A 19,225-nucleotide genomic window follows, 5' to 3' on the forward strand; every position below is an offset into this window, starting at 1 on the left:
TGAATGCTAAACTAATAATCTTACATATCTACTTTACCTGTCGTAAACATAACACTATATAAACATCTTTCCATTAACACCATAGGAGTTTGCAGTCACCTATTCTCCGAATGTATACTTTGTTTTCGAAGAACTCTCTGACTTTGTCATTTTATTTTGAAGAAAACCCTTCACAAAAAGTAACCAAAACCAACATACAACTATTTTGAAATCCAAATTCCAATATTGATGTTTAAATATATAGGTAAAGGTAAAGTCACCATAACCCTAGCAGGAGCTTAAACTAATTTGGCAGAGGTGTGGGATTCTGAATAAAAGAGGGGCCATCGAAAAGTCAGGTGAAAATACATTAGCCATCGAGAGTAAGATTACTATTCAGGATAGCCAGGGGCACAGTAAAGGGAGGGAAAAGACTTCTGGTTTAAAGTGCATTTATTTCAACGCACGAGGCCTGACTAGCAAGGCAGATGAGCTCAGAGCATGGATTGGCTCTGGAACTGGGATATTATAGCCATAACAGAAACATGGCTAAGAGAAGGGCACAATTGGCAGCTCAATGTTCCAGGATACAGAAGCTACACACGTGACAGAAGTACAAGTAAGCAAGGAGGGGGAGTTGCCTTTTGATAAGGGAGGACATAACAACAGTGTTTAGAGAGGATATTCTTAAGGGGTCATCAAATGAGACCATATGGTTAGAACTTAGAAACAGGAAGGGGATGGTCACTCTGTCGGGACTGTATTATAGACCCCCCCAAATAACCAGCAGGTACTAGAGGACAGGCGTGTAGAGAGATTGCAGATACCTTTAGGAATAACAGAGTGGTATTGGTTGGAGATTTTAATTTCCCCTGTATTGACAGGGCCACCCAGAGTGTAAAAGGCCCAGATGGGTGGAATTTGTCAAATGTATCCAAGGAAGTTTCCTAAATCAATAATTAGAGGGCCCTACTCAGGAGGGTGCAACACTTGACCTCCTCTTAGGAAACGAGGTCAGGCAAGTGACTAAGTGTCAGTTGGAGAGCACTTTGGGTCCAGTGACCATAACTCTCTTAGTTTAACATAGTTATGGAAAAAGATAGAACAGGTCCACAGGTTAAGGTGCTAAACTGGAGCAGGGCCAATTTAGTGGCCATTAGGCAGGATCTAGCAGCAGTCTATTGAATGAATCTGTTAGAAGGAAAAGAAACGACTGGCAAATGGGAGGCTTTTAAAAGTGTGATATCAAAAGTACAGGGACAGTATGTCCCTGTTACAGTGAAGGGAAAAGCTGGCAGGTTTAGGGATCCCTGGCTGACGAGGGATATTGAGACTCTGGTCAGGAAAAAGAAGAAAGCATATATTGTGTTTAAGCTATCGGGCTCAAGTGAATTCCTAGATGACTATAAAAAGTGTAGGAGCACACATAACAGGGAATTCAGAAGAGCAAAAAGATGGTATGAGATGGATCTGGCAGATAAGTTAAAGATAATCCCAAGAGATTCTGTAACTATATTAAGTGTAAAAGGGTGGCCAGGGAGAGAATAGGTCCTCTTAAAGATCAGCATGGCCGTCAATGTGTGGAGCCACAGGAGTTGGGGGAGATTTTTAATGAATATGTCTTCTCAGTGTTTACTGAGGAGAGAATCATGGATGCTAAGGAAATAAGCGAAACAAATGGGGATGTCTTGGACTGCATACATATTACCAGAGAGGAGGTGTTCGTAGCCTTAGATCGTGTTAAGGTGGATAAAGCCCCTGGGTCTGATCAAGTCTATCCTTGGACATTGTGGGTGGCTAGGGAAGAAATTGCAGAGGCCCTTGCAGAGATTTTTGCTTCATCTTTAACCACTGGTGAAGTTCCGGAAGACTGGAAGGTGGCTAATATTGTTCTATTGTTTAAGAAATGTAGTAAAGACAAGTCAGGAAACTACAGGCCAGTGAGCCTGACATCAGCGGTTGGCAAGTTATTGGAGAGGATACTAAGGGACAGGATCAACCATCATTTGGATAGTCAAGGTCTGATTAGTGAAAGCATGGATTTGTGAGTGAGAAGTTATGTCTGACAAATCTTTTAGAGTTTTCCGAAGAGGTAATCAAGAGGATAGATGAGGGTAGGGCAGCAGATGTTGTCTATAAGGACTTTAGTAAGGCCGTTGACAAGGTCCTGTATGGCAGGCTAGTCATGAAGATTAGGTCGCAGAGGATCCAGCTAATTAGATTCAAAATTGGCTCGATGGTAGGAAGCAAACAGTGATGGATGAAGGTTGTTTTTCAGACTGGAGGCCTGTGATTAGTGGTGTGCCACAGGGGTCAGTGCTGGGATCTTTGTTATTTGTTATTTATGATCTGGATGTGAAGTACAAGGCAGGATTAGTAAGTTTGCGGATGATACAAAATTAGGAGGTATTGATAGCAAGAAAGGTTATCAAAAATTACAAAGGGATCTTGATCAGATGGGGAAGTGAGATGAGGATTGGCAAATGCAATTCAATACAGATAAGTGTCAGGTGTTGCAATTTGGAAAGTCAAAGCAGCAAATGGTAAGGTCCTGAGGAGTGTTGTGGAACAGAGGGACCTAGGAGTACAAGTACATAGTTCATTGAAAGCGGCATCACAGGTGGACAGGGTGGTGAAGAACACATTTAGCATGCTGGCCTTCATCGGTCAAGGCATTGAGTATAGGAGTTGGGATGTTATGCCATCCTGTTATTGGAAATACATAGTTAAACTGGAAAGTGTGCAAAGAAGATTTATGAGGATGTTGCCAGGACTAGTAGGCCTGAGTTATAGGGAGAGCTTGGCTGAGATAGGACTTTATTCCTTGGAACATAGGAAAATGAGGGGTGACCTTATTGAGGTTTATAAAATCATGAGGGGCATAGAAAGGATGAATGTATATAGTCTTTTTCCCATGGATGGGGAAGTGAAAACTAGAGGGCATAGGTTTAAGGTGACAGGGGAAAGATTTAAGAAGGACCTGAGAGGCAACTTCTTCACGCAGAGAATGGTGCATATATGGAATGGGCTGCCAGAGAAAGTGGTTGAGGCAGGTACAATAGCAACATTCAAAAAATATTTGGATAGTTACATGGATGGGAATAGTTTAGAGGGATATTGACCAAATGCAGGCAATTGGAACTAGCTGAGTGGGCACGATGGTCAGCATGGACCAGTTTGGGCCGAAGGATCTGTTTCCATGCTGTATTACTCTATGACCTTGGGCCTGCTCTCTCATTAGTGAGATGACTAGTGGAGATTTAACCTGGGGTCATTATGCCTCAGGCGAGGGAAGAGAAAAATCCTTCATGGTGCAGGAATTGACCTCATGCGCCTGACTAGACCTTTGCCACCTTGCACCCTAAGTATGTTGCATCCTAGCTTATTCTAACTTGGCATTTGAGCTGCCTGGACCCCAACACCCTAGCCAGTTGTCTCCCTGTCTTCCCACTCATCTGGCATACTACCCCTGGCACCCTGTCCCACTTCCTAAGGGGCGCACTACTCACCTGCATCCCTGGCACCTGACCTATCTTTGTTGTGGCCAGTTCTAAAATGTTGTTATTCATCTATGTTCAAATGATCCCAGAGAAATCCTATTACATTATTATGAGGTGAAAAAGGGTTAATTGGCTTTCTTCTTTTTAACCCCCTTGATTGGCCACAACAAAGATTTTTAATTCTTTTTAACACGCAGTTGTAAATATTCTCAAATTAATCAATTCAGAGATGTTATTTTTCACCTCTGGAGCTAATGGGACTTGAACCCAGGCCTTCTAACCCAGCGGGACACCACCACTGCACCACAAGAGCCCACCCAACACATAGCTATATCACACTTGAATTGAAATATAGTGCAAGTCAAAATTAAGGAGCCAATCACAAGGTTTTCTTCAGTAAAATAGGAACTTTATTACTTACTGACCCCGAGAAAACGATACTAAAACACATACACAAATATAGGTATAAAGTTTAAAAAGGTAAGAATGTCTCATAGAAAAAGGAAGTTTAAAAAATCCTTGAGGTGTTAGGTTTTAACTGTGAGCCTGGTTGTTTAGTTGATGCTTTGCATCCTCAGCAGTCGGGACGTTTGTAGATACTTTTGCATTCTTGGTGAATAGGTGTTTCTCCAGAGTTGGTCTATTACAGGGTGATATTTTTGAGAAGCTGAGAGAACTGGGGGTGGGGTGGAGTGGGGAAAGGGAGGGGGGAATGCAGTGGAGAGAGAGAGAGAGAGAATCTCCCATATCTGCTATTACCAATCTATTTTTCCTTCTCTCTAGTTTGCCCCCAAAACTATTGCCTGAAATATAGTCCTTTTGTCTCTTCCCTTTTTCTTTTCATAATCTACATGTGAAATTCTTCCCAATCTGTGAAACTGCCAGAAAGGTATGAATCAATCAGGAGATACAGATCTGAGTTTCAATTCCTTTTAAAAATGATGTTCATTTCATCTGACTGATTTCTGTTTGTTGATGGTTTCATAAGCTTGGCTCAACTTGGTCTGGTGTCCACAACAGCCTTTTTTAAAAATTCATAATTTAAAAAATCTTTAAATTATGAAACTAAAATACAAAATCCATATGTTCAAATTCTTCATGTATGTCATTGAAATTGTTTTAAACTGTCCAAATAATATTATGAATAAGATTTTAATTTTTTTTTACTGAAGTTATACAGTTTTGATTTATAGTTACTGATATTAGAGATAAATCATATTTTAATAGCTCACACTAAAGGAATGTGCATTAACTGTTGTCAAGATATAAAAACCTGCCATGATAATGTATTAAGAAATTCTACTTGCAAATGAGCAGGCATAAAAAAATACACTTTTTTACAGTTTTACTCTAGTTAAGTTACTGTATTTACTGCTTGCAGAACAAAAACTGGAGTAACTGATATGATTTGAAAGATCATTTGGGAGAATTTGTCTACTAAGCAATGTGAATTTGGCTTAACTAATAGGAGCACCAGTTGTGACAAGTTTATAATAAGCCCCTTTAAGAGCCATCAGTTCTTCATGAGTTCCCCGCTCAATAATGAATCCTCGAGACATGACAGCGATGATATCTGAGTTCTGAATGGTTGACAGCCGATGTGCAATCACAATGCAGGTTCTTCCTTGTCTTGCTTCATCTAAAGCAGCTTGGACAATCTAAACTCAAGAGAAGAATATATCATATTTTAGCAAACAATGCCAGACAATGAGCAATAGACTTGAAGTATTGATAAGGTGTGAAGTAGGGGCATCAGCGTCGTCATGCTATGCTGATGGTTGGTCATAAAATGTTTTTTTTTCACTTACTGGAAAGTTTACATGTTGGGTGACTGGCTTCCTCTAGCTGCCAGTTGACAAAAGCTAGAATTGTGATGTCTTGAATGCCAACCATTTCTAGGCATGAAATCATGGGCAAACCATGCATGCACAGAAGTTCCAAGACAAGCATAGAGATCAGAAAGTACAGGCAAGAGAGATAGAGTCTTAAGGGAATATAATGCATTTGTACAGGGAACATAATTATACGGAATGCTAAAGATAAATCTTAATGAGCTAAATCAAGAGCAATGATTTCTTAAGAGGTTTGAGAAAAATGCTTCATGAGATGTTTAATTTTGGTGGGTGAAAGAAACATGTAATCAAAACAATTTTGATCGATTTGGTTGATTTTTATGGTTTATGCTTCTAGAGATGGGATTTTCTATTTAATGTAAACTAGCCACAATGTAAATCAGCTAAAATACTGTCTATCCAAAAGAATTACTGAATATCATATACTGGATTTTGTGAAGTTTGCTTCAATTAAGATATTTTGGTGGCCTCCAGAAAAATAAATCCCATCCATGAGACTAAGATATGCATGGAATATTGCGATTGAAAACATTAGACCTCTTAAGCAGTACTGTCTTTCTCTGCTGCAACTGAAAATGAAAATGCTGGGAAGGAAAACAGAGATTTAAACCTTTCTTCACAAGCCATAGCAATGTTGCAGTTCACACCTGTCATCATTTACGGTAGAATACTGCAGGGGTTTGGCAGAACAACATCCTGCCCGACTTTCCAGCCCTACCCCACCTTAGAATCATTGAATCCCTACAGAGTGGAAGCAGGCCATTTGGCCCATTAAGATCATACCAACCCTTTGAACAACATCCCACCCAGACCCACCCCCCTATCCTATCCCTGTAACCCTGTATTTCTCATGGCTAATCCATTTAACCTGCACATCTTTGTTTGCATCAGAGCACTGAAAATCAAGTGAAAAGAGGGTGAAAGATTCCCCCTTTTGTTTCTGATGAGAATTGTTGTCATGGGATATTGGGGCAAATTAGAATGGGTAATCAAAGAACATCTAATTATTTAGGCAAATTATTGAACAAAGAAAAATTTACAGCACAGCAATCAAATCTAAAGCAACAGTATAATAGAGGGCACTTAATTATAGAAGCTGATACTAATTGACATATGTGACATCACTTGTCAAAAATAAGTTTTAAAAAGTCATTTGCTGGTACTTTGGGAGGGTGTATTGCTGATAAAAGATACAGTTTGTTGGCACAAAAAAAGAAATTGCTGGCGAGACTCAGCAGGTCTGGCAACATCTTTGAGAAGAATTAACATGGTGACTCTTCATCAGAACTTGGTTCAAAACTTGGACTTGAAATATTAAATTTTCTTTCTTTCCACAGATGCCACCAGATCTGTTGAGTTTCACCAGCATTACTGTTTTTGTTTCATATTTCCAGCATCCACAGTTTTTTGTTTTATTCCATATTTTGTTGAAGTGTTTTGTCTTGCACTCATCAGACAATTCACAAGAATGTAAAAGCTTAATAATGCCAGTTCCCAAGGGTAAAACCAGCATTTATAATTCATGAAAGGAGATTGCAATGCTGTGTGCATATATTTAGATAGGTTCAGAATAAGTGAACAAAGACCCCAGAGATGCAGCCTGGTCTAGATGCATGAACTAATTGCATACCCCTGAGTAGATAAAGTGAAAAATTACATGACATCAGGTTATAGTCCAACAGGTTTATTTGAAATCACAGGCTTTCGAAGCACAACCCCTTCACTGGGTGCAGTGAGAGGACAGCACACAAACATAGAGTTTATAGGCAGAGAGATGAAAGACAGAGAAATCAAAGGATCATATGGTGTGAGTGGAGTGAACAAACCTAAAATGGCTCACTGACTGCCTCCTGTTGAATCTTTAATCATTCATATATTCCTGCATTCTAGAAATTGCTGAAGCAGGATATGGAGAACTCTGTTAGTTTCGATTAATTAAGATGCAAATTCCAGAATCCGTTTCAAGTCACTGCCCTGAGATAATTAAAGGTTTCATCAGTGTCTGCCTAACTTACCAAACTTCAAGCAGGCAGAGTGATAAGAAAATACAAGGTCAGACACTGAATTGTAGGTGTGAGGCCTTATCCAGAGTCTGTCTCAGCATTTTAACCTGGAATCAGGCTGGTTTTGTTCCAAAAGCAGGAATTTATAAAATGCCACACAGACTGACTGTGACTACAAATTGTGTGTTTCTGGAACAAAATAAAATGCATTTGCAAATAAAAAACATCTTGGATGAAATGATTCACCCCATAGGTTTGTGTGTGTGTGTGTGTGTGTGTGTGTATGTGTGTGCATGCCCCTGAGTGCAGTGTCCTTGCTGCAGTGTTATAGAACTAGTTGTCAGTACAGCATTGAGGTGCAGAAGCATCTTGTAAGTAGATAGGAGATGTGCCAAGAGGTTCTTAGACATATCAAATGATAATGTCCATGGATATGGAGTGTGTGCCACTACCCTGAGATGTTGGTGCCTAGCGGTCAACATGATGGTCCTTCTGAGCAAGTGACAACCTGGAGTCACCAGGTACCTGCTCTGATTTCCAGGTCAAGGTTTCTCAGCATCCTGATTGGCGCTTTTAGTAAGATAAGAAGCCAATTGAGCTGATTTGGGCCATTAACAAGTTTTTTTTTTTATCAGGCAATAATTCTCCTTAATAGGCAATTTGCCACTGCAGAGTGAGAAACTTGCCACACTTCTTTCAAAATTATGAAAGGTGGTGCAAGATTCTCCTGATATTGCGATCAGCCTCAGTGGACTTATCAAGTGATTCTACCACGAATTTCACCGTAGCCCACATCACTAAAACCCCTATCATATTCCACCCATTGATGCTGAATAATAGTTTGCTGCCAGGTTTTATTTAAATTTTAAACCAGGTAGGTTGACTCTGATTGGTTAGGATATTGCCCTCAGAAATAAACCAGTGAATGAGTGGCTATCATCTTTTATTTAACAAGTTGAAAAAGGTGCAGTGTATATATATGTTGTCTCTTTCTGCAAACAAAAACAAACCTCTGTGTTTTACTCTATTTAGTTTCCAGTATATGCAGTGCACTGCACTGCAAGCCCAATTGACAATCTTAAGTTGGTTGTCAACATAATTAATTGCACTCTCAGTGTCATCCAGCAAATGCTGTCCAATTGATTCTGAATTGCTATTCTTGCAAATTGTTCTAGAACATAGAACATTACAGCGCAGTACAGGCCCTTCGGCCCTCGATGTTGCGCCGACCTGTGAAACCAATCTGAAGCCCATCTAACCTACACTATTCCGTTATCATCCATATGTTTATCCATTGACCATTTAAATGCCCTTAAAGTTGGCGAGTCTACTACTGTTGCAGGCAGGGCATTCCACGCCCTTACTACTCTCTGAGTAAAGAACCTACCTCTGACATCTGTTCTATATCTATCACCCCTCAATTTAAAGCTATGTCCCCTCATGCTAGCCATCACCATCCGAGGAAAAAGGCTCTCGCTGTCCACCCTATCTAATCCTCTGATCATCTTGTATGTCTCTATTAAGTCACCTCTTAACCTTCTTCTCTCTAACGAAAACAGCCTCAAGTCCCTCAGCCTTTCCTCATAAGACCTTCCCTCCATACCAGGCAACATCCTGGTAAATCTCCTCTGCACCCTTTCCAATGCTTCCACATCCTTCCTATAATGCAGCGACCAGAACTGTACACAATACTCCAAGTGCGGCCGCACCAGAGTTTTGTACAGCTGCAACATGACCTCATGGCTCCGAAACTCAATCCCTCTACCAATAAAACCTAACACACCGTACGCCTTCTTAACAATGCTATCAACCTGGGTGGCAACTTTCAGGGATCGATGCACATGGACACCGAGATCTCTCTGCTCATCCACACTACCACAAATCTTACCATTAGCCCAGTACTCTGTATTCCTGTTAATCCTTCCAAAGTGAATCACCTCACACTTTTCCGCATTAAACTCCATTTGCCACCTCTCAGCCCAGCTCTGCAGCTTATCTATGTCCCTCTGTAACCTGCAACATCCTTCCGCACTATCTACAACTCCACTGACTTTAGTGTCATCCGCAAATTTACTAACCCATCCTTCTACGCCCTCATCCAGGTCATTTATAAAAATGACAAACAGCAGTGGCCCCAAAACAGACCCTTGCGGTACACCACTAGTAACTGAACTCCAGGATGAACATTTCCCATCAACCACCACCCTCTGTCTTCTTACAGTTAGCCAATTTCTGATCCAAACCGCTAAATCACCCTCAATCCCATGCCTCCGTATTTTCTGCAATAGCCTACCATGGGGAACCTTATCAAACACTTTACTGAAATCCATATACACCACATCAACCACTTTACCCTCATCCACCTGTTTGGTCACCTTCTCAAAGAGCTTAATAAGGTTTGTGAGGCACGACCTACCCTTCACAAAACCGTGTTGACTATCCCTAATCAAATTATTCCTTTCTAGATGATTATAAATCCTATCTTAATCCTTTCCAACACTTTACCCACAACTGAAGTAAGGCTCACTGGTCTATAATTACCAGGGTTGTCTCTACTCCCCTTCTTGAACAAGGGGACAACATTTGCTATCCTCCAGTCTTCTGGCACTATTCCTGTAGACAATGATGACATAAAGATCAAAGCCAAAGGCTCTGCAATCTCCTTCCTAGCTTCCCAGAGAATCCTAGGATAAATTCCATCCGGCCCAGGGGACTTATCTATTTTCACACTTTCCAGAATTGCTAACACCTCCTCCTTATGAACCTCAATCCCGTCTAGTCTAATAGCCTGTATGTCAGTATTCTCCTCGACAACATTGTCTTTTTCCTGTGTGAATACTGATGAAAAATATTCATTTAGCGCCTCTCCTATCTCTTCGGACTCCACGCACAACTTTCCACTACTATCCTTGACTGGCCCTAACCTTACTCTAGTCGTTCTTTTATTCCTGACATACCTATAGAAAGCTTTAGGGTTTTCCTTGATCCTACCTGCTAAAGACTTCTCATGTCCCCTCCTGGCGTTTCTTAGCTCTCTCTTTATGTCCTTCCTGGCTAACTTGTAACTCTCAAGTGCCCTAACTGAGCCTTCATGCCTTGTCTTTACATAAGCCTCCTTCCTCCTCTTGACAAGAGATTCAACTTCTTTAATAAACCATGGTTCCCTCGCTCAACCACTTCCTCCCTGCCTGACAGGTACATACTTATCAAGGACACGCAGTAGCTGTTCCTTAAACAAGCTCCACATTTCAATTGTGCCCTGCAGTTTCCTTCTCCATCCTATGCATCCTAAATCTTGCCTAATCGCCTCATAATTGCCTTTCCCCCAGCTATAACTCTTGCCCTGCGGTATATACCTATCCCTTTCCATCGCTAAAGTAAACGTAACCGAATTGTGGTCACTATCACCAAAGTGCTCACCTACCTCCAAATCTAACACCTGGCCTGGTTCATTACCCAGTACCAAATCCAATGTGGCCTCGCCTCTTGTTGGCCTATCTACATACTGTGTCAGGAAACCCTCCTGCACACATTGGACAAAAAATGACCCATCTAAAGTACTCGAACTATAGCGTTTCCAGTCAATATTTGGAAAGTTAAAGTCCTCCATAACAACTACCCTGTTACTTTCGCTCCTATCCAGAATCATCTTTGCAATCCTTTCCTCTACATCTCTGGAACTTTTCGGAGGCCTATAAAAAACTCCCAACAGGGTGACCTCTCCTTTCCTGTTTCTAACCTCAGCCCATACTACCTCAGTAGATGAGTCCTCATCAAACGTCCTTTCTGCCACTGTAATACTGTCCTTGACGAACAATGCCACACCTCCCCCTCTTTTACCACCTTCCCTGATCTTACTGAAACATCTAAACCCCGGAACCTGCAACAACCATTCCTGTCCCTGCTCTATCCATGTCTCCGAAATGGCCACAACATCAAAGTCCCAGGTACCAACCCATGCTGCAAGTTCACCCACCTTATTCCGGATGCTCCTGGTATTGAAGTAGACACACTTCAAACCACCTTCCTGCCTGCCGGTACACTCCTGCGACCTTGAACCCTTATTCATGACCTCACTACTCTCAACCTCCTGTACACTGGAGCTACAATTCAGGTTCCCATCCCCCTGCTGAATTAGTTTAAACCCTCCCGAAGAGCATTATCAAATTTCCCCCCCAGGATATTGGTACCCCTCTGGTTCAGGTGTAGACCATCCCGTTTGTAGAGGTCCCACCTACCCCAGAATGAGCCCCAATTATCCAATTATTAAATTTCTGATGAATACAAGACAAAATGCTTTGACAAAATGTGTCTTTTCTCAGCAATACTCAATAATCTATCTCTGTGTGACTGCACAGAGGCCTGAACCACAGTTAGTCAATAATTCTAAAAAATCTATTCTTGTCATTTTACATTACATTAAGCATATAGATACTGGAAATTAGAAATGTCATGCTGAAGTGAAAAAGGAATTGATTTGAAACAAAACAAATGGAGGTTAAAAGATAACTGCAAGTATGCTGAAGACTATAATATATAAAGTGACGGCTGATTTGATGACAAAACATGTAGCTTATTTAGCCTTGAGGTGCATTAGATATTTCTAACATATCTGCAGGTACCTGCCATCCTCTAATTAATCATACCTCAATATTTTAACTGTTAGTACCTTTTCACTCTCTGTATCTAGCGCAGATGTAGCTTCATCCAGTAAAAGAATTTTTGGATCCCGGACAATGGCTCGAGCTATAGCAATACGTTGTTTTTGTCCACGTGATAACTGAGAACCCTGGGCACCCACATCAGTATCATATTCCTATGTAAAACAAATCAAAAATGCATATGAAGCAATGTGTTTGAATAATTTGACATTTAGGAAATTTTAATGTTTATCTCAGATGTGGAAGTTTAAAAGTATTCTAGAACATAGTATTGTAACATTACATATAATAAAAAATAGCTCTAGCTTGGTCAACTTAGTATTTATAAAGCCATTGTCTTTGATTGTCCTTTAAATCTTAAGGGTTGAATCCATCACCTGATACCGACATGTGAAAATTTCGAGGATGAAGTCATCGGATAGCAATCTGAAGCAAGAACTCAGGATGATTATTCCCTTCCTAGTTCAGTAAAACTGTGATCAACTGAAATTGCAGTCTCTTCCCCTACACACCACCACCGAATGCAGGAAAGATGCAGAATTGGCTAACATTTAAAAAAAAAGAGGGAGCCTTGAATAGCTTGAGCTGTGCTTAATGTTGATAAACCACCAGGACCAAATGTGATGCATCCAAGGATGATGAAGGAAGTAAGGGTGGAAAATTATGAACACAGGCCATAATCTTCCCAAAGCTCTTCAACCATAGTATGAAGTTTGGTTCATGAGCACCAGGATGTAGTCCTATACATTGGATATTTGGTGGGGGTGGGGAACAAACCTCCTCAGAGTTCCTCTGAAACATTGGCCTGGGGTTGTGGAGTGGGGGCAATTTGTTGCCTTACAGGTTCACAGCTAAGATCTTGACAGTGCTATATTAATGGTTTAATATCACTCCTGAGAAATTGATTAACGGCACATCTTTTTAAAACAAAACAGCATATCACTTATAAGACATACATTACAGCAAACCAATTGAGTTCCACATGTAATGTTTGCACACTTTCAATCAGAATGCTGCTAGGTGGAAATGCAGCCTTCTTTTTACATAGTACCTGGGACCTTTAAAGGTAATGTTTCTTAAAGGCAAAGATACAATATAACATTCCCCTCCTTTTCAAAAGAAAGCTAAACTTCTTACAATAATGGGAGAGAACCTTTATAACATGTAGATAGTTTGCTGATACATGCAGATCTCATGGTGGAGATTTTGACTGAAGCTGAAGCTGCCATTACATTCCCACATTCGTCAATCATCTAATATTCCTATTTGTGGCTGGGATCTTGAATGTGATGCAACAGGACTAAGAGGCAGTTGAGAGACAGGGATATTCCTAACATGTCTTCACTTCTAGATTATAATTACACTGTCATGTGTATGAACCTCAGAATTTCTGTTCTGAGCACATTCTTGTCAGCTCAGTCATGTACCCACTGCGAGATCCTAGATATGAGTTTGTTGTTAACATGAAATTTTGTCTGTCCTGTACCTACAGTTTTGTCAAGCATATTGGTCATCTTATATTGCAGTTTTACAAACAGCTCTTGAGTTTCAAAAAGAGTACTTTGTATATGAATTTGTAAATTTGTACAAACTGATCTGTTAAATCAGAAACAGTGCCAGTGATAGAATGATTGTACTCAGACATGTTACTCTCAAAAGTGTGATATAAACTGTCAGATTTTATATGTCTGTATGTAATACTTATTTGATTTTGAATTTTGGGTTAGTGACATTGAGGTTTTTTGTTTGTCTGAAGTTAATAATTGACTTGTAAGCATTTTTGTATCTGTGATGATGCCTTTCACAACAGTTTGTGAGAGCTTCTTTGACAATACTAATGTCTTTTTGTTCACCTTAGGATATTTCATGACTTAGCAAGTGAACATTGAGCTTTAGGTTTTGGAAATTTCTAGACTACTTTCTTTTAAGGTTTGAGAAATCACCCTTGGCTTTAAGGGACATACTTTTTTTTAGCTTTACTTTGTTTTAGGGCAGTTCTAAGAAGTCCTTGGAGGGTGATGTTTATATAGAACAGTGCTCCTAAGAAAGGGAGAATATAGTAAAACTAGATCTCCTTACTCAGATTAAGGAGTCATAAGAGTTGTACAGCATGGAAACAAACCATTCGGTCCAACTCGGACACGCTGAACAGATATCACAAATTAATCCAGTCCTATTTGCCAGCATTTCAGTTCAACTTTCAGTGTTCACATTCAAGTCTGTTGAACCAACAATACCTGTAATGATTGATTATCATAAATTTAGAGGATATCACTCCACCCAAGCTTCCACAGACTCATATAGCATGAAACAGACCCCCTGGTTCAACCCATCCAGTGATAGTCCCAAACCAGAATTGTTGGGATAAAAACCTGAAGAGATTACTTGATGCTGAGGTTTAAACTAAGGTGTCTGATAACTCCAGGAAGAAATTTCCAGTTTAGAAGTCAAAGTCATACTTATCTTAAGCATAATTAAGTGTTCAGAATATACTTTATTTCTCTGGTGTGAGTCCTGTAAAAGGATTGCTTTTTGGGTTCTGCACAAGAGATTTATTTTTCAGAATTTTCAGAATAATAGTGTTTTGGTATTAATGGGATTGTACATTTACTGTGTGTTTAAAACACCTTGAAGTTGTGTTATTACTAAGTTATTTGGTGTACTGTATTTTATGTTCATTTCTTTTGTTTAATAAACCTCTGTATTATTGTTAAAACAAAATCTGCAACATTGCGCACGTATGTTTCAGTGAGAGACCACCTCATTAAAGCCAAAATAAAACTAAATGTGATCTATCAAGCCAGGTTTTGGTTTGGAATCTGACTTTTCGGTAATGACATCAGCTGGGATCATAACAAATGTCACATTGCAATGTTTTGGAGCTTGGATATGTTGGGAAGAAGTAGTGTGATGAATACTCCATTTATTCTTTGAATGTTTTACCAATAATTAGCAAATCAATATCTGCATTGAGCTCTCTAAGGGTGCCAAATAAACCAAAAGTGGTGCTTATAGTGTGCATGACTATTGCATTTGTCATGTTGTGCAATTGATTAATAATGGGGCACCTGGTAAAATGGCCAGTGATGACAGTCAACGTGAAGAAGGTCAGATATGATTTTGGACCAGGATGAAAAGGGGTTTTACATAACATCAATGTTTTTTTTTTGTACTGACCTTGCATATACACTTGACATGCTTTGCAGTTCTTGACAAGGGTTTCATTGTTACTGCTAATATCTGGCAATTATGCTGATTTTCTTGTGAACCTTCTCATTCAATGTGCCCCCATGTCTGATTAATGTAGTTGCTGAAGAATACCAGGTCACAAAGTTTCTCATATAATGACCTCCCTTCCTTTGAAAATGACTTCTCAGGAGACATTTAACTCATCCCAAAAGGAACTGTTTATGTACCTGCTGAATAGAATCAAGCCATCCTTCAGTGATGTTTTTCCATAGTTTCTATAGTGCAAAATCCTATTTGTAGCTGTTGGCATTTTTGTTGCTTGAAATATACCAGTTAAATTTGGAGAATATCTTAAGTACAATGTCAATTAGATCAACTTGCCAATCCACAGGAAATCTCCTGGACAGGCAGCCTGGTAGGTTTATCAACATGACCATTAGGTTTGAAGACTTGTACCTGATCTCATAGTCAGAGGTTTGGCTTTTTAATCTGGAGGGGCTAATAATCATGGCCGTGCACTGATCAATGTTTTTTGCAAAATCATCCCTAGTGGTTTGTGGTTGGTACTACAAATTGTTTGCTGAATGGATAGGTATGAAAATGCTTGACTCCAGAAACAAAAGTAGCATCTCCTTCTCAATGTTTGAGTGGTTGGGCTACACTACAGACAAAGTTTTTGAAGTAAAATACAACCAGTTTGTCTTTTTGTAGCATACATGCTCCCAGACGTTTCAGCGAGGTGTCTACCTCCAGAGTAGTTGATTTCTTGGGGATGTAAGATTGCTAGTTTGATGCTTCCAGTAGTGCCCATTTCATTCCTTCATAGAGCAACTGCCATCCTCGTAACATAGTAAAAACAAGTCCTTTGATATTAATTTCCTTAATGATGTGGAATTTTAAGCAAAAATTGGAAATGTATGCAATAAGAAATTATAAAGACCTAGATATCTTCAAAGATGTTGACTTTAGGAATTGGCAAGATGTTTACATCCTTTATTTTACTTGGATCAGGATGTATGCCTGTATTGGGACAAGTAGAACTGAAAAAGTTGATCTGTGATACATTTATGTGACAATTCTGTCTACTGAATACCAGTCCTTCCTTGCATGCCACTTGCATACATAATTGCAAATTGTGGACATGATCTTTTTCTTTTCTTCCTACTACAGCAAAAGCACCAGCAATACAGATGCATCCTGGTACAGTGGATGTAGTACAGTCCATATGAATTTGAAAATATTTGGTCTAATACATGGCAGAATGGGCATTATCAAAAGTGTATCATCTGAATGAAGAATGGAATATAGTGATTTCTTGGGACTCCTCTGTAAGATATATTGACAAGCAAAGTTACCTGTGCATTACAAGGCCACATAGCCGCTAGGAGGTTCCATACATGCCCTTGTGCCAACACATTGGTTTTCCCTCTGGAAACTACCACCGTTCAGGGACCTCAGTTCCATGCAGTGGAAACAATTGTTAGAGGGAACATTGCTGACCAGTAACCATGCTTGGCACAAGCTTCATGAAGAATTTTTTATTTGCAAATGTCAGGTTTAACTTTTTTAAATGTGGGAACTTTGTAAGGGCACAGAGGAGTTGTGTACTAACAGGGTGAGGCTTACATCTTTGGCTCTCTTTTTCACATTGCTGGCAGCCAGTAACATTATCTGAAAAGCAGATGCAAACTAACACACAAAATAGGAAAACATGCTCTCTCTGTGCATGGATTGATTGAAGAATGTGGCATTGTACTCCTTGGATAAGTAAAGACTAAGAGGAAAATTGACATAGGATTCTAAATTTATGTGAGATCTGCTCAGGATAGGAGAAACACTTCCTAATGATAGAAGACTCAAAAATCAGACTGCAGTTTTTAAAAATCATTGCAAAAGAAGTAACAGCTAACATGAGGAATAACATTTTAGCACAGCTAATGGTTGGAGTCTGGAATGCACTGCCTGAGAGTGTGGTGGAGACAGATTCAGTTGAAGGTCTTCAAAAAAGAATTGGATGAATGCCTGAAGAGAAAACATTTGCGGAACCACAGGGAGTAGGCAGGGGAGTGGGTCTACATAGTTTGCATTTTCAGAGAGTAAAATTACCTCATTCTGTCGCGTGATTTTATGAGATCATTACATTTGAGATATTGAAATCAGCTAATTCAACACATGCTGGGAATTGAATTGGCAGCCTTCTTACTAGTGTGTCTTAATTTAATGCTGACTTTATCAATTGAGCAATCAGGGAAATGTGCAGCTATCATACAATTCTGATATAACAAGGTGTAGAGCTGGATGAACACAGCAGGCCAAGCAGCATCAGAGGAGCAGGAAAGCTGACGTTTCGGGCCTAGACCCTTCTTCAGAAATGGGGGAGGGGAAGGGGGTTCTGAAATAAATAGGGAGAGAGGGGGAGGCGAACAGAAGATGGATAGAGGAGAAGATAGGTGGAGAGGAGACAGACAGGTCAAAGAGGCGGGGATGGAGCCAGTAAAGGTGAGTGTAGGTGGGGAGTTAGGAAGGGGATAGGTCAGTCCAGGGAGGACGGACAGGTCAGGGGGGAGGGATGAGGCTAGTAGGTAGGAGATGGGGGTGGGGCTTGCTGTTCCCGTTGTGGCCTCCTCTACATTGGGGAAACCAAGCAGAAACCTATGCTCGGTTCGCACTAAACAACTGCACCTCTCAGTCGCGAACCATTTCAACTCCCCCTCCCATTCCTCAGACGACATGTCCATCCTGGGCCTCCTGCAGTGCCACAACGATGCCACCCGAAGGTTGCAGGAACAGCACCTCATATTCCGCTTGGGAACCCTGCAGCCCAATGGTATCAATGTGGACTTCACAAGCTTCAAAATCTCCCCTCCCCCTACCGCATCCCAAAACCAGCCCAGCTTGTCCCCGCCTCCCTAACCTGTCCTTCCTCCCACCTATCCCCTCCTCCCACCTCAAGCCCCACCCCCATCTCCTACCTACTAACCTCATCCCACACCCTTGACCTGTCCATCCTCCCTGGACTGATCTATCCCCTTCCTAACTCCCCACCTACACTCACCTTTACTGGCTCCATCCCCGCCTCTTTGCCCTGTCTGTCTCCTCTCTATCTATCTTCTCCTCTTTCCATCTTCTATCCACCTCCCCCTCTCTCCCTATTTATTTCAGAACCACCTTCCCTTCCCCCATTTCTGAAGAAGAATCTCGGCCCGAAACGTCAGCTTTCCTGCTCCTCTGATGCTGCTTGGCCTGCTGTGTTCATCCAGCTCTACACCTTGTTATCTCAGATTTTCCAGCATCTGCAGTTCCTACTATCTCTGATACAATTCTGATGATCTCATTACATATTATTACCAAAGGACATGACACATTATACAGTACAAATAATTTACAATTCCAAGCCATACCTTTGGTAAAGACATCACAAAGTCATGGAGCTGAGCTTTCTTTGCAGCTGCAATTACTTCATTCATACTGACTTGACGGCTGTTGTCACCATATTTAATATTGTCTGCAATGCTGCAGTCAAAAAGGACAGGCTCCTGCGACACTATTCCAATTTTAGATCTTAAGAAGACAGTGTTTACGCTCTCTGTGTTGTGACCATCAACTAACTGAAATTAATGAAACAGAAATAAAAAGGATTTAGTTAAGCAAAGGGCATTTTTAAAGTAGACACAACAGATTAGAACAGAATATAGTCTCTCACCACTTTCCCCTCATTAGGGTCATAAAACCGCTCAAGCAGTTGCACACTGGTGCTTTTTCCACATCCACTACTCCCAACAAAGGCAAGTGTTTGCCCGGGCATAACCGAAATTGAAAGGCCATTTAGAACTTGGAAGTCTGGTCGAGAAGGATATGTAAATTTGCAGTCAATGAAGTCAATTTCTCCTTTAAAGTTGTTCTGTTAAAAAGAAGTTTAGATACACAGTCAGGTGCCTGAAAATGTAACAGTATTATGATAATTCATTATGTCAGGTCAGTTCATTCTTTGTCATATATAAATCAGTCTTTCAAAGAGTAATTGGAAATCTAAATATAAC

At 40.4% G+C, this 19,225-nt stretch overlaps 1 protein-coding gene across 1 annotated transcript in view; it reads right to left on the reverse strand.

Moving 5' to 3' along the window:
• Positions 1 to 3,911: 3,911 nt before the first annotated feature.
• Positions 3,912 to 19,225, reverse strand: part of abcb11a (ATP-binding cassette, sub-family B (MDR/TAP), member 11a) — an 80,887-nt gene continuing 65,573 nt past the window's right edge. Inside the window, exons 25-28 of the mRNA XM_048598821.1 lie at positions 18,889 to 19,086; positions 18,587 to 18,793; positions 12,005 to 12,151; positions 3,912 to 5,137 (exon numbers count right to left, since the gene is read on the reverse strand). Coding sequence (XP_048454778.1) covers positions 4,937 to 5,137; positions 12,005 to 12,151; positions 18,587 to 18,793; positions 18,889 to 19,086 — 753 coding nt within the window. The 3' untranslated portion in view covers positions 3,912 to 4,936. The remainder of the gene's footprint in view (positions 5,138 to 12,004; positions 12,152 to 18,586; positions 18,794 to 18,888; positions 19,087 to 19,225) is intronic.

The sequence above is a fragment of the Rhincodon typus genome, chromosome 7, assembly GCF_021869965.1.
Source record: "Rhincodon typus isolate 14 chromosome 7, sRhiTyp1.1, whole genome shotgun sequence".
Lineage (NCBI taxonomy): Eukaryota > Metazoa > Chordata > Chondrichthyes > Orectolobiformes > Rhincodontidae > Rhincodon > Rhincodon typus.